Below are 16797 nucleotides of genomic sequence, written 5' to 3' on the forward strand. Positions count from 1 at the left end.
CCACGTTTTTGCCTGCGGTCGGGAAACCACATACGGCCGAAAAGGAAGCTGACCGGAGGCTGTGGTTCACTCCGGTCGGCTCATAGACATGCATTAAATACGGTTCCCGAAAACAGCTGAGTGCGGGCGCCGCGATTAAGCCCCACCCCCTCCTCCCAGCCGTATACGGGAACCGTAGTTAACAGTCAGGATTCTGGTAAAGTTGAGAAAATATGTTTTATTCTCCTGCATTGTATGAAAATGTAAAATAGAATAAGTAGTCCCCTGGGCAGTGTGGCATTTGGAACTGGTCTCCGCACCCCGGATTGCAGAGGGAAACTGTGTATCCGTGCCCAGGTTGTCACTTGCACGTAATCATTCCTCAGTAGGTGTGATCAGAGGCCGAAGGGGTGTGAGTACAGCCCGGGCACGGCACCACTCAGATTACTTTCTTATCATTTACATACAGTACAGGAGAATAACATTTATTTTGCCAACTTTGCCAGCATCCAGCCAGCACACGTAGACATGGAAGGAACTTAATCTTAAGCTGTAAAACAGGATGCCAGTGGATACAGGGGGTAAAAAATATTACATGTTAAGTTTTCCAAGGTGTCTTTACTAAACATTCACTTGATATCTTTTACAGTTCACTGCGGTACACCTATATTGCACCAAACTGGTTGATGTCCTCTAAGAAAGCTGTAATAGGACTCCTATGATGGCAGCTACAGATGCCTTTAAAAGGCCCCTTGTTGTCACAACTGATTCGAACTAGGCTGGTCAGACTATCCTCCAGACAGTGGGTTTCAGGCATCCACAGGGAAAGAGTAGGAAGCAGACAGCTCTGTACATTGTGTAGTGGCCAAGCTGCGTAACTGCAGCTCAGCTCCCAATAAAATGAAGGAGAGCTGAGCTGTAGTAACCCTGAACGGCCACTACACATTGAACAGCGACATCAGCTGCCTGTTCTACTACAATTAGTATGGCCTTTGGCAAAATGATGACCTATCGTAAATTTAGCATAGAAAATCCCTTTGATGAACTCTTCCTTTACAACATCTAAAGAATATTTTAATTGTACCAGTGAGTTCTGAAGTTTATTGCAACGGGTGGCGCCGAGGATCCAGAGTTCTTTTTCCCCTTCTATCCTGATTATCTACTATCGAGTGAGGCTGCCACCTCCTCGACATCTCTGGATGGCTGCCACCTCCTCGAGATCTCTGGACGGCTGCACCGTTACTTCCACACAAGACAATCCAGGTTGCTGCATGCCTAATGCAACCAGGCAAGGTGAATGGTTATTGCATATACCGCTCACTCTAAATATTTACATCTGATCAAACGTACTGCCCTATGAGAGCTCTGTCTTTTTTTCATTCTTATACAGTACAATTTACAACATCTTTGTAAAGCACCTTTCAGTCTGGTGTCAGTGTTTTATTCCGATGGGTTTCTTTTTCAGTGATCTAGTAACTTAAATCAATAAAAATACTACCAGCGTGAACAGCGCCAAAAAGTAATAAAGACACAATGACAAGGAAGCAGGTTGAATTTACATTTTACTTCAAAAAAAGGGGATGTACATACATGAGGGAACATTGGGTAGAGAACAGTTATGATAAATCATATCTGCTAATTGTATCTAGGTGCCAGTTTGGCTGGCGGTGGCAGTTTTATTCCTGCTGGCATACACTTGCTTACAATATTAACAGGATAGGGAGTAAAGGAACATTTGAAATTGTATGGCCTGAAAGGAAAGAATATATCATACACAGTGAGTTTGTATTACACAGCATCTTTTTTTTCTTCATTTAAATGACATACTCAACAGCAGGAAGGAGAGAAGTTAACAATTACTAACACTAGAATAATCAAATTTTGTATGTTATACATGTACAGCAACTAACTGCTTTACAAAAAAAGCAAAATAATACAATATATTGTCACATGTATTTACAGTGTAGTAAATATACTTTTCTGTCAAATTTTACACAAAAAATATTTACAGATGAATGTACTGCATTAAAAAAAGTAATGTCGCTAACACTTAAAAGTGACTTTTTGTGGAAAAGTCGGTTGCATAACATTGGATACCACATGCTTAAGAGGAGGGAAAGTTCCTAAAACTCAACCTTAATATCATACAGGCTTCCCACACCCAGCATCGGGAGCAGGGGAGATATCTAGGCTTACAAATACAAATATGAGGAGCCAAATATACACATCAGAGATGCTACACCGTGTGGTCGGCTTATTAAAGATGTCTGCTTTACAACTCCAGCCAAATCCTACTTACTATCCATTATACATGAGCGTTGAGGCTCCATTTTTCAAAGAGAGGTTTCAATTTTGTAGGGTGGTCACCATCTGGACAACCCTACTATTCACCCCCAGATCAGCTATTGCAGCTGCTGTTATGTGAAGTGCAATATAAAAGCCATGTATTTGTTGATAGTTTGCTACTGGTGCAAAATGCTTACTTCAGGTTCACAATGCACAAACTGGATGCCAATGGGATAGAAATAGATGAAATAGAGAAGTAGAATAATGGGGAGGGGCTAATGACGTAAAACATTTGCTAACCATCCTGACAATCTTGCCTTATGGTGGGTGGAATCATGAATCAGAGATGAAGATTTTTAGACAGAGGTGTCTCCCTTTCTGTGTAGTTGACAAGTATTTTGCATCTATGGAATGCTTTAAGCACATGATCTGTCCTGCTGGAAATCCAGCATGTCTTTAAGCTAGTACTGGTAGGTTACTGGCTTTCCATGCAGTAATAGTAAAGTCATGACCACTTAATAGTACACATACAGTATTATATCATCTCTGACGTGCATATTCAGTTCTTTCAGGCTAAGTTGGGCCATTCAGATCCATAATGTCATGTGTGCACCTGGGTCATCCAGCTCACAAGACAACACCCAAACCTAAGTACAGTGGGATTTTGGCAGACTATTTGCATAATAGGTCCTGTTCACAGTTGTTTTTTCCAGAACTGTAAACACAAAATCATAAAAAAAAAAATTGGAAAAAAAACCAACAAAAAAAGAGCTTATTTACATCTGTGAATTACACCTTATATGTGAATAAATGCAGATTATGTGCTATACTTATGAAATCCCAACACGTATTTGTACCATTGTTATATTAGTTTAGCTGTGGAATTTGATTTACGGAAATACACTTAAATCACTCTATAGTCTTATTACATAGAATTATACTTGTATCTTATCTTAAAGCCATTCTTGGTCCTCAGACCAAGATCTAAGTTGTAGAGGAGCATCACTTCATTTTGTGTTTCATTTATACATATATTTGAGCCCTAAAAGCAAGCACCTAGATGTCTTTCCCTTTTGCTTAGAATTGTCAAAAAGGATCATTTTCCTCTGAGTTAAGAATCAACTGGATAAATGTCTAAAGCCCTGTTCTGCAATCGCCTCACCTTGGTGTTTACAGCAATACAGTGCCGAGAAATCTGGTAAATAGCGTTTTCTTCTATTTTGTTGTAGTGGTGCATGTTATTTGCAAGACAGTATCAAATGATTAGTCAGTCACTGTAAATACTACACGCTAAGACAGAATTAATATGTCACAGTGAGAGAACATGTGTCCGGTCTAACTAGTATGACCCCATTCCGTTAGTTAATATTCATATTGTTAAAAAAAAAAAATATAATTTAGCCACCATCCTGATTAGAAAGAACATACGAATTTGCCTCTTTGAGGGGATAGGCTGCCATATGGGACAACAATATTTTTATGTTACTAGTCAGCATAAGTACTATAAATATTTGCAGCAGATTTGCCATTCTATATACCAATATGAAATACGAGGATTTTAAATAGCATTTATCTAATATGATTACAGGTTTCTACATAATACAGCATGTGCCTGCTTCTTCAAAACGGCTGAAGTGCATCAAGAGTATCATGATGCCGCTCCTCCCGGACACAGCTTGGAGGATTCTGTCAGTTTAAATGTACCGTTTCTTTATGACCTAACCAAGGTCTCAGTATTTATATATATATATTTTTAATTTTTATTATTTTAACATTGCACAGAACAGTGCACCACAGCAAAGGGTGAATGTTCACGTTTTAGACATTGCAAATTATGCCCCAATCATAATGACGGCATACATCTTTCACAAAGACTATGCCCCTAAGTGCAAGAATTCTTTTAACACCTCTCTGGAAGGGTTAAGGAAACGATCGTCAAGCAGATAGCAGTTAAAGCCCTTATACTACACAGATGGAAGCAATTTACTTACCACAATTTCACCTTGAAAACTACACAGTTTTTCTTTTTGTCAAATGAATATAAACACATATTTACATAACATTTCAAATTATTCTGCCTTTTAGAAATAGTGCATTTTAAGGACAGAAATCACTGGTGCATTTAGGATGAAAGAAATGCTTCAATACTTTAACAGCGCAAACAATAATGTTTGGAATATATATCTATATACTTTTATAGGAATAAAAATATAATTAATTTGAGAAATTTATTGCAAGTACCCAGAAATCTAATTGGTATGGTGGCCCCTTTTAAACAGCGACTCATATTTGCTTATAAAGTACCTTTACAAAAAGAAAAAAAACTGGGAAGTTTCATTTTAAGCAAATTGGTAAAAAAAAATCCACAGCTAAAAGTGATTTCAAAGGGGGAGGCGTTTAAATAAGATTTTTTTTTCCCACCAAAGCCACTAGAAAGAATTAGCTTTAACATTGTTAAATGCAAAACAGAAACAAACACAAACAGTAATAAAAAAAAAACAAGGCAAAAAGACTAATGCCACTAATGTTTGAACAGTTAATGCAGTAAAGGCTGGGCCACCATTATCAAAATTACAAAATCCTTCATTCTGAAATTCACAAGTTGTTGATATCCTTGTGACCATGGTTCCCTTTAAGAATGGAAAGAACGGGGGGAAAAGAAAAAATAAGGAGAAAAGGCGGAGGAAACCAAATGGTGTTAAGTCCAAGCAATGTGTTGATCTTCTGGCGACATGGCTGACTGCATGGGAACGTTAAAAAAATTAAGTGCAGCATCATATTGTGCGCGGAGCCACTGGAGGGCCGACCGCTTAGGTAAGTCTGTTTTAGAAAAGGAACTGTAAAATAAATAAAAAGGGCTATTAAAAAAAAACTTCACACAATCTTTTTGATGCTGTGACGTTTGAAGCTGCCAGCACTTCTCTGCTTTTGCACTTGGCTCGCGGAACCATGGCGCGTTCTACCGCTGTTTGAGTGGCCGGTGGTGGGGGACAGTTCCACGTTCTCCTTGTCAATTCCTGAAGTAGAAAACAGGAAAGGAAAGGTAAATTTAATACTCGGTCTATAGTAATCCATTGTGTACTGCACGTTGTGCTTGTCAATGTACATAACTGTGAAAAATTTGATATTTATCTGAGAAGAGAAGTTTTCTTGAAATATTAAAATTACTGTGCACTAAAGAGTTATAAAAAACTTCAGAAAAACATAAACTTACAGTTTATTATATGACTTCTCAAAGAACCAAACAGAGAAAAGGAAAATCTGTATTCTACACCGCTAACCTTTTATAACAATTTGCCGTATAGAAGGTGACCGCAAACTATTTTAGAAAATTAAACTATTTTACATAATAATGGCTGTAGTGGGCAAATAAGAAAGAAACAAACACAAAATTCTTTAAAAGAAATGACCCCACAAATCATGCACTTAGGTTATATAACAAGCACATCCGTTCAGGTTTCTACAATGGTTCCATTAGAAATGTTGAAGCATTCCAAGCATGGTACATGCACGTCGACTGCCGATATCTGCACTACATTTAATAGTGCAAAGATTTTGTCCATGGGTGTCCCCATAGAGTGCTGACCAAAGAAGCAGGCAACCAATTTCTCACAATTGTTTGGAATTACTCTCCTGTAGCTCCTATCAGACATTTATAGCATAAACTTTTGATTAGATATAAATGTCACAGAAAAAACAAATGTTGCAGCCTTTGGTAGTGGTACAGAAACCCAGTACAGCGGGACTAAGGTATAATGATGTAGCTGCATGAACTGATCAACAGTGGCAACTTTCCTGTATTGGCGACCAACATGTGACAATGAGCAAAAGCACAAGAAACCTTGCTTCTTATCTATCTTGTGAATAGTCACGAGACCCCCTTTCGGCCATGTGAGAGCAAAGTGGGCAGGCATATTGGAGCAAAAGGGAAGGAGACAGAAAAGCTGGGTATGCTGGAACCCACCTTCATTGCGCAAAGGATCACATTTGCATGTTAGCAACAGAGGCTAATACACCTGGTATCAACGGAGGCCAATACCCCTGGTATCAACGGAGGCCAATACACCTGGTATCAACGGAGGCCAATACACCTGGTATCAACGGAGGCCAATACACCTGGTATCAACGGAGGCCAATACACCTGGTATCAACGGAGGCCAATACACCTGGTATCAACGGAGGCCAATACACCTGGTATCAACGGAGGCCAATACACCTGGTATCAACGGAGGCCAATACACCTGGTATCAACGGAGGCCAATACACCTGGTATCAACGGAGGCCAATACACCTGGTATCAACGGAGGCCAATACACCTGGTATCAACGGAGGCTAATACACCTGGTATCAACGGAGGCTAATACACCTGGTATCAACGGAGGCTAATACACCTGGTATCAACCGAGGCTAATACACCTGGTATCAACCGAGGCTAATACACCTGGTATCAACCGAGGCTAATACACCTGGTATCAACCGAGGCTAATACACCTGGTATCAACCGAGGCTAATACACCTGGTATCAACCGAGGCTAATACACCTGGTATCAACCGAGGCTAATACACCTGGTATCAACCGAGGCTAATACACCTCGTATCAACGGAGGCTAATACACCTCATATCAACGGAACAGCGCTGCCGATTTGGGTAAGTTATACTTCAGTTTAAATTGGTTAACCCGCACTATAACCCTGTATACTGGCTGTCAGTTTCCCTTTAACCCGTTAAAGGGGTACTCCGGTGGAATTTTTTTTTTTTTTATCAACTGATCCCAGAAAGTTAAACAGATTTATAAATTACTTCTATTAAAAAATCTTAATCCTTCCAGTACTTCTAAGCGGCTGTATACTAGAGAGGAAATGCTTTTCTTTTTGGATTTCTTTTCACGACCACAGTGCTCTCTGACACTTCTGTCCATGTCAGGAACTGTCCAGAGCAGGAGAAAATCCCCATAGCAAACATATGCTGCTCTCGACAGTTCCTAAAATGGACAGAGATATTATCAGAGAGCACTGTGGTCGTGACAGAAAAGAAATCCCAAAAGAAAAGAATTTCCTCTGTAGTATACAGCAGCTAATAAGTACTGGAAGGATTAAGAAGTTTTAATAGAAGTAATTTACAAATCTGTAACTTTTTAGCACCAGTTGATTTAAAAAAACAAAAAAAGTTTTCCACCGGAGTACGCCCTTTAAGGACGCAGGGGGTATGGGTACGCCCTTGCGTCCTGGTATTTAAGGATGGCATACCTGAACACCCTGCTCCCGTTGCCACTGTTTGAAACACGCTCACAAACTGAGCGTGCTTCATATCCAGTGGGTCCTGACTGCTATCAGCAGCCAGGACCCAGAGTTAATGCAGGACATCGCTAATCGGGCCGATGCCCGGGATTAACCCTTTAGACGCCGCAATCAAAGTTGATTGCGTTGTCTGAAATGTAAAAAAAAAAAAAGATCACGGCAGCTCAGCGGAGCTGATCGGGACTACTGCGGTGAAATAGCGATGTCCCGATCAGCTGATAGGACAGCGGGAGCGCCCTTACCTGCCTCCTTGCCATCTGATCAATGCTCTGATGTCTCCAGCCAGGCTCTGCAGGCTGAAGCAGCTGAGCACTGATAACACTGATCAATGCTGTTCTATGGAGAAACATTGATCAGTGTATGCAGTCTAAAGACTGCATAGTATAGCCACCTATATAGATTTAAAAAGAAAAAAGAGGAAAAAGATTAATAAATGTGATTAAGCCCCTCCGCTAATAAAAGTTTGAATCACCCCCCATTTCCCATTTTTTAAATAAAATGTAAAAAAAATAAACATGTGGTATTGCCGCGTGCGTAAATGTCCAAACTATTAAAATATAAGGTTAGTTAAACCACACGGTCAATGGCGTATACATAAAAAAATTGTGCATTTTTGGTCACTTCATATACCATAAAAAGCGATCAATAAGAATCTTTGAAGGACAGCTCATGCAGGCTGGAGAAAGAGTAGAGAGCAGATAAAAAGGCAGTCTGCATGGGAGACTTATATAGGCTGTGTAAAACTAGAGAGAGAAAACAGATTACACAACAAACTGTTGAGGATGTAGAAGGGAAACTAAATACATTTTTTAATACAGACCTATGGAGAAATCGCTTTTTGCATTATAATAAGTAAAATGTAAGTGAAAAAAAATTATTCCAGTCTATTAAACACAAATTTTCACTAATGAAGATAAAAATATTCGGGGTTGTTTATCTACCAAAAAGGTAAAAGGAAAATTAAGTTCTCTAATTTATCAAACTGCTTATCAACATCCAATCCAGTACTAACGCAACATTTTATACTGCAGGCCTTCCCTAAATAACTTGGGAGTCACTAAATGACTGTAGCTAAGAAGTGAGACAGTATTACTGTAGACAATGTAGTTAATTTCAGCTGGCACTATATGCCATATTTATAACTAGGTTATAAAGCTCTCTATATTTACACATACATAGCTGTTAAATGAGTAGTACCACCCACTTGACTACTTGGAACAACCTGCAGTATAGAGGGTGAAGACTTTTTGACCTAATTCTGATAGGTACCCGTTTCATGCTCAGCCTGCAGCTCCCTGCTGGTTCACAGTCTGTACAAAGCAGGATGTGCTGTTTTGCATAGTGGTATGAACAACAAACAATGTTCAAGAATCTTAGGAATAAAAAAAAAAAATCACAAGATGAAATATCACAAGAACAGTACATGTATGTAAAACAGAATAGTAATTTATTTAATTTTTTTAAACATTAGGCCCAATTGAGTTCTATATTTATTTAGAATTTAATAAATATGGAGTAGCTGTTAATCGTATTGATAATGCATATTTCCTACAGGTATCAACTGCGGATAATGCAGTCAGCACACAAAAATCAATACGGACAATACAGAGGCAAATAAAACCAACCAACCATAATTCAAAATTTATCTGGAATTAAACACTCGTGTATGAGGCCTGATGCAGTATTAGCAGAGAATATCAGATCTTGTGACAGGGAACTAGGTTTTAAAATAGGTCACCAAGAAGTGGCACAAAGAGGAAAAACAAAGGTTTGTAGCCTGTAATAATAAAGACACATAGGTCTGCACAGGATCTGTATATAAAAAACCTTATCAGGTTTAAAGGGAAACCATCATCAGATTTTACCCACGGTGGGTAACATGTTATCTAGAATAAGCTTGCTTATATCTGGAGATGGGGGGCTGTCGTTCTTTCTAAAGTGCTCACTGTGACTCTGGGCTGTATTCACTCCTACTTCTGTGTGATTGACAGCCTGGGCACCAATGATGTCATCGCTCTGCTACCTAAAGTCTTGCGCAAAAGCAGCTTCATTTAAAGCAATAGCGATGCTTGTGGGCTCGTGCAAGATTTAGGGGCAGAGCGGTGACATCGGTGCCCGGGCTGTCAATCACACCAGAATAGGAGTGAATACAGCCCGGAGCACAGTGACTACCTCAAGGAAGAGGAACGCCCAGGGACTACTTGCTCCTTATTAACACACAGCACAAGACAAATCTGAAACCACTGGAAAAGACTTCCAGATATGGTAAGCAAGCTGTTTTTACCCTATATAACTTGTTGCCAATGGTTACATAGGGTAGAATCTGATGGCAGGTTCCCTTTAAGCAAAACTATTTGCCAAGTTAAACTATGACTTACGCTGTCTGGCCAAACCGCATCACTCTATACATGTTTCAATGTGGATGTACTAATGGTTTTAATATGCGCTATTAAATGCACTGGAGAAATAATACACGGTTGTATAAGAGCACATAATTTCTAACAGTACATCTAGCAAGCAATTGTTAAAAGTAGCAAAACTGCTTTAACCCCTTAACGACAATGGACGTAAATGTACGTCATGGTGACATGGTACTAAGCGCACCATGACGTAAATTTATGCGCCACCATGATCGCGAGCACCGGAGTGGTGCTCGCGTCATGCCAGGCAGGTCCCGGCTGCTATCAGCAGCCAGGGACCTGCCGGTAATGGCGGACATCCGCGATCGCGCAGATGTCCACCATTAACCCCTCAGATGCCGTGATCAATACAGATCACAGCATCTGCAGCAGTGCGGGGATCCAATCATCCATCATGGCTGCCGGAGGTCCCCTCACCTGGCTCTGGTCGTCTCCCGGGGTCTTCTGCTCTGGTCTGAGATCGAGCAGACCAGAGCAGAAGATGACCGATAATACTGAGCAGTGCTGTGTCCTATGAATAGCACTGAACAGTATTAGCAATCAACTGATTGCTATGAATAGTCCCCTATGGGGACATAAAAAGTGTAAAAAAAAAAAAAAAATGTAAAAAAATGTTAAATGAAAAATTAAGAAAAATGTGAAAAATCCCCTCCCCAATAAAGTAAAACGTCCGTTTTTCCCATTTTACCCCCCAAAAAGCATAAAAAAATTATTAACACACATATTTGGTATCGCCGCGTGCGTAAAAGTCTAAACTATTAAAATATATTGTTAATTATTCCGTACGGTGAACGGCGTAAACGTAAAAAAAATAAGTCCAAAATTGCTGCTTTTTTGTCACATTTTATTCCCCAAAAAATAAAACATTTATAAAAAGTAAAACCTAAGCAAAAGTGGTACTGATAAAAACTACAAATCAAGGCGCAAAAAATGAGCCCTCATATCGCCCCATATATGGAAGAATTTGAAAGTTATAGGTGGTCAAAATAGGGCAATTTCAAACATACAAATTTTGTTAAAATGGTTTGAGATTTTTTTTAAGCGGTACAATTATAGAAAAGAATATAATCATGGAAATCATTTTAATCGTATTGACCCACAGAATAAAGAAAATATGTCATTTTTACCGGAAAGTGTACAGCGTGAAAACAAAACCTTCCAAAATTTGCTAAATTGCAATTTTCTTTTCAATTTTCCCCCATAAATAATATTTGTTTGGTTGCGCCGTACATTTTATGGTAAAATAAGTGATGTAATTACAAAGTACAATTGGTGACGCAAAAGGCAAGCCCTCATATGGGTCTGTGGATGGAAATATAAGAAAGTTATGATTTTTAGAAGGCGAGGAGGAAAAACCGAAAATGCTAAAATAAAATTGGTCTGGTCCTTAAGGGGTTAAATGCTCAAGAGACAACATAGTGCCCATATTTAACACGCAACCCAAATGTTCTAACTTTGGAGAAATTAAATGACCTGTTTGCACCTCTCGGAAATGCAGTATGAAGATGGAAATTGTGACCATTTTCTGGGAGTAGAAAATTCCATAAAAAACAATACATCATTCACAATGAAACAGCGCAGCAAGATCCTTGTTTAGAGGATGAAGTTAAACTGAAAGACTATCAGGGCAATAATAATAATAATAATATAGCATTAATAAACCAAAAGAAATGGTGTTTCAGAACCATCGTATCTGACATAAGTACTGTAACCTTCACCTCTCACACAAAAGCCATCAATATGTACTGCTCCCAGGAGTTATAAAGTTAGTACACAAATGCTCATGCCAAGCGCTCAAAGCTGTTGCACATGACCATGAACTCGTGCATATAGGTGGAAAGGAAGTACCTTGATGAGGTAGTGGCGGCATGAAAACTGCAGATTTAGAGCAAGGCAGAGAAGCTTCACAGACAGAATGATAGAGAAATGAAGTAAAACATAAAAAAGAACATGAATCATGGTGTAAAGAAAAGAAAAGAAAGACAAATGGATGAGACTCAACAATAACATGTACAACCTGTATGTTTAACAAATGGTGTATTGAAGAATAAAATCAAGGTGGTTATACAACACATAAAAAGAGGAGAGATGACAAATCTGAAAATGAAAACATCTGCCACAATGATATTTGTTCAATAATCATTTTACAGTTTCATATATTATCTTTCATATACATTTTAGCTAACATACTGATACAGTTAACAGACAGAGAATGTACATCTCCAGAATAAGCTATGTGTAAACATTTTTTAGAGCAGGATACTGAAAACTTTTCTTATTTGTTTTTATTTTCTGACTCCTTTTTTTTAATAAATTTTTTTGTAGATTATAGAGCAGTCATCTTACCTGAGCAAAAATATAATATATACTTTACAGAGATCTGCTTTACAACGTGCCCCAGGAACACAAAAAGTAGATGGCGCAGACCCTATTCACTAGAACGGGATTTCCTACTTGGCATGCTCTGTGACCTGTGCAGAAGTAATTTTTCATGGAGGAGACGACTGAGTAGGATTTATTGCTAAGATCCTATCTGATCTATATATTGGTATCACCTTTAACTGTAATCCTGCTTGTGATAAGAAGAAAACCAGTGGAAAATGATCTGTGCAGAACAGGGAGTCTAAGCTTAATATTATGCTTAGCAGCCAGACTGAAATATTTCAGGATTATTTTATTATTTGGATAGTAAAAAGAAAATTTGGTGAAAAAATACTTTTAACATAAAATGTAGCGTTAATAGCGGTCATTTTTTTTTTTATTCCCTTAAAAACAAGAATGCTGGGAGAGTTCAGTTTGAAAGCCTGCAGAATTGTTAATGCTGCCCCGAGACACAGAAAAGAGTTAACCCAGGATCAGTACAAGAGACACAATGGCCAGCATTTATCATTGTAGGTGTAAGTGAAGCATTTATCATTGTAGGTGTAAGTGAAGCATTTATCATTGTAGGTGTAAGTGAAGCATTTATCATTGTAGGTGTAAGTGAAGCATTTTTTTTACACCTTTTTTGTGTGTGCTGTAATGTCTAGGAGCACCAAATTTATTATATGTCACAGAGCATTTGATACATTTTGTGCAGGTCACATTTTCTGAAATTTCTCTCTTCACATACACCAAAAAGATAAGCTAAGTCTGGGCTGGTGTAGTTTTGGAGACTTTTCAGTGGCTTTGCGCCTTTTTTTTGCCTTTTCACAAAAAGGCGCAGTTTATAAACCCCTTCCACATCATGTGTATTGCCAAAATCAGTGGATGGCAACTCAAAGTCAGCAGAAATGTGTAAACCAAAAGGCGCAATAAAAAAATAAAGCACAAATAAGCCCTGCTTGTGCCTTTTTTGCGCCTTTTCTAGACACAAACAACAGTCTAAAGACAATGATAAATGTTGGCCAATGTGTATATAATGCTATTTAATATAAAAAATGGTGTTAAATAGTAAACCAACACATTCAACTTTATCCTCCTACTATTTGTTTCTTAGTAAAACAGAACACTTCCCTTCAAATATAAAAACATTCACCTATTTTTCTTGATTTGGGCTTCTAAAGAGAAAAAATACTATTGTTAATGTTGGCAGAATTCTACATAAAAATGGTATGAAAAATAGCCTGTAGGTACACGTGGTCAATAAAGGTAATGAATTAATATTTGACTAAGCTGGCAGTTTATTGTTTTCAAAGCAAAGATGATAATTCCACATTTTTTTAAATGAATACTAATATAAATCTATAATACTAATCTATATATATATAAAACTCAATGTGTGTGTGTATGTATGTGTGTATGTTCCACAAAAACATCCAAACGGCTAAAGATATTAACATGAAACTTGGCACACATGTTACTTATATGTCAGCAACAAACATAGTATAGGTGATTTAACCCTTACTCACCCCCATTTGCCAGGGGCGGGGCTTATGTTTAAAGTCCCATACAAGTCAATGGGAAATATATGTTACTGCATAACTTCCAAACAGCTGGAGATATTTCAATAATACTTGGTTACATGTTACTTATATGTCCACTTAAAATATAGGATAGTTAATGTAACCCTTCACCACCTGCATTTGTGAGGATTGGGTTTTTTGTTTAAAGTCCCATGAAAATCAATGGGAAATGTATGTTCCCACATAACTTCTGTACGGCTGGAGATATTTCAATACCTGGTGCACATATTATGGGTCGGGATAGGAGGTAGAGTTAGGAGGTCGAGGACGGGATAGGAGGTGGAGATAGGAGGTGGAGATAGGAGGTCAGGATAGGAGGTGGAGACAGGAGGTGGAGATAGGAGGACGGGACAGGAGGTCGAGACAGGAGGACAGGATAGGAGGACTGGATATGAGGACAGGATATGGGGTTGGGATATGACAACAATATTTGAGGACGGGCTATGAAGTCAAAAGCTTCCTCCTCTGTTTATTTTCCTCCCCAACAAGGATGTGGAAAGAAAAACCGGGCAACGCCGGGTACTCAGCTAGTATATATATAAAAACTCAAGGTGTGTAAGTATGTTCCACAATCACGTCCAAATGGCTAAAGATATTAACATGTAACTTGGCACACGTTACTTATATGTCAACAACAAACATAGGATAGGTGATTTAATCCTTACTCACCCTCATTTGCCAGGGGCGGGGTTTATGTTTAAAGTCCCATACAAGTCTATGGGAAATATATGTTACTGCATAACTTCCAAACGGCTGGAGATATTTCGATAATACTTGGTCACATGTTACTTATATGTCCACTTAAAATATAGGATAGTTAATTTAACCCTTAACTACCCCCATTTGTGATGGTCGGGTTTTTTGTTTAAAGTCCCATGCAAATCATTCCCACATAACTTCCGTACAGCTGAAGATATTTCAATACCTGGTACACTTATTACGGGTCGGGATAGGAGGTCGGGATATGGGGTTGGGATATGACAACAATATATGAGGACAGGATATGAAGTCAAAAGCTTCCTCCTTTGTTTATTTTCCTCCCCAACAAGGATTACGAAGGAAAAAACGGACACCGCCGGGTACTCCGCTAGTATAACACATAAAATATGCTTTTTGATTTGGTGATACAAACCTGGGGAATGCTGGGAAGTGGCAAGGGAGGTCATGGAGTTGGATAGGTTAAGGTTAGCAGTAATACTCAGTTGGCTCTGCACAGCAGGAGGGTACGGAGATGTAGGTGTCAGCAGAGACTCTTCACTGGCTTCTTCATCAATAACAGGCAAGTACTTGTCAATCAAGGCATCAAGAAACTTAACTATGAGCTCCGCATAGTCAGGGATCTGTGTTTGCTGATGAAACAGAAATGGATGGATAGGAATTATTCACTACATTCAATTTACAGCCATCCAGAGGCTAAGATAGCAAACCTAACATTTACAGATTTAGATAAGTTACAGCATTGAGGTATCAGTATACTGACAACACCACTAATGCCAGCCTAATATACACAAGACAGCTTGGCAGCTGTACAGGCCAGTATATTAAAGAACCATAACCTCCTTAAGGACCAGGCTTTTAGGAGCTTACAGGAAAACTCTTAGAACATTTATGCTGCCCTGCCACATCACAAAGGGCTACGTTTTACCACCTTTAAGAAAGACATATAACAAGTAAAGTCCCCAAATGCTGTAAAAGATCAAACACCAAAAATATCCGGATTATGCGACAACACACATGCATTAACGAATCAAAATATATTTAATTGGTACAAAAATAGCATGAAAACTATACAACATTTTAAAATCAGTTAAAAACAAATACACACAGAGATAATGTCCAAGGTGGACAAGAGCTACAAGTGGAAATCATGTTTTTATCCCCAAACCGGTTTATAAAAAAAAAAAAAAAACACCCAAGGTACAATAGAATTAAGTAGAACAAAATATAGTTGGAGCTGCTCCTTGGGACCACCGACCTGGCCAAGCCTCTCACCCTGAGTTATGCTTTATTGCAGCCAGTGGGCCCAGACCTGTTTGCGGTGGCACAGTTGAAGTGGGTTGCGGATATTCCAGGTCTTTCAGATGACATGTGGAAGGAGGTTGTTACTACGTACTGTCAGTTGTTAGTGCTCGGGATATGCTTATTCAATCCAGATTTGTCCTCTGCTTGAATTATACACTAGTGAGACTATGTCGGATGGGGGTTTCTGAATCGAAGTTATGTTTCAGGTGTGGGACTGAGAGGGGCACTTTCTTTCATGCGGTTTGGTCCTGCTCCTGTGTTGAGCCCTTTTGGAGGGAGGTTATGTCCTTCTTGTCGGATCATTTCGAATTACCTTTTGTTTTAACGCCGGAGGTGTGTTTGCTGGGGTTTGTGAATGGGTTGGTGTCGGGCTCTTATAGACGTATTTTGATCTGGTTCCTCTTGTTTTGTGCCCATAAAGTGATAGTGATGGCGTGGAAGGATGTATCTCCTCCCCCCCTCTGACCCGGTGGATAGCTCTAGTCAATAAGTATGTTCCTTTGTATCACGGACTCTACGTCAGCAGGAAATGCCCAAAAAAATTTGATAAGGTTTGGGAGCCCTGGATGTTGCTGGATGTCTGTACTGACCCTCCAGTTAGGGGAGCCTCACAGTCTTAGACTGGTAAGGCTGCATTCACACCACGTTTTGTACCTACAGGCGCCGGATCCGGCAGGGTAAGGGGCAAACTGGGCGCTCCCATATCCCAGCCGGATCAGCCCGTGACTACATTTACTGCATACGGGTCAAAACTGAGCCGACCGGAGTCACCGTTTAATGATCCGACCGGAGTCAAAGTAAATGGAGTCACGGGCTGATCCGGCTGGGGTACGGGAGCGCCCGGTTTG

The 16797-nt window shown here is 39.3% G+C and overlaps 1 protein-coding gene across 7 annotated transcripts in view; it reads right to left on the reverse strand.

The window, feature by feature from the left end:
* Positions 1-1524: 1524 nt before the first annotated feature.
* Positions 1525-16797, reverse strand: part of NF1 (neurofibromin 1) — a 241565-nt gene continuing 226292 nt past the window's right edge. For 6 of the 7 annotated variants that reach the window (XM_056556350.1, XM_056556349.1, XM_056556352.1 and 3 more), the window contains 2 exons: positions 15060-15276; positions 1525-5282 (listed from right to left, as the gene is read on the reverse strand). In XM_056556350.1, the coding sequence (XP_056412325.1) occupies positions 5140-5282; positions 15060-15276 (360 nt within the window). In that variant the 3' untranslated portion in view covers positions 1525-5139. Of the gene's footprint in view, positions 5283-8832; positions 8936-15059; positions 15277-16797 lie in introns of all 7 variants that reach the window. The other variant, XR_008888649.1, reaches the window with a different exon arrangement.

The sequence above is a fragment of the Hyla sarda genome, chromosome 2 (assembly GCF_029499605.1).
Source record: "Hyla sarda isolate aHylSar1 chromosome 2, aHylSar1.hap1, whole genome shotgun sequence".
NCBI classification, from domain to species: domain Eukaryota; kingdom Metazoa; phylum Chordata; class Amphibia; order Anura; family Hylidae; genus Hyla; species Hyla sarda.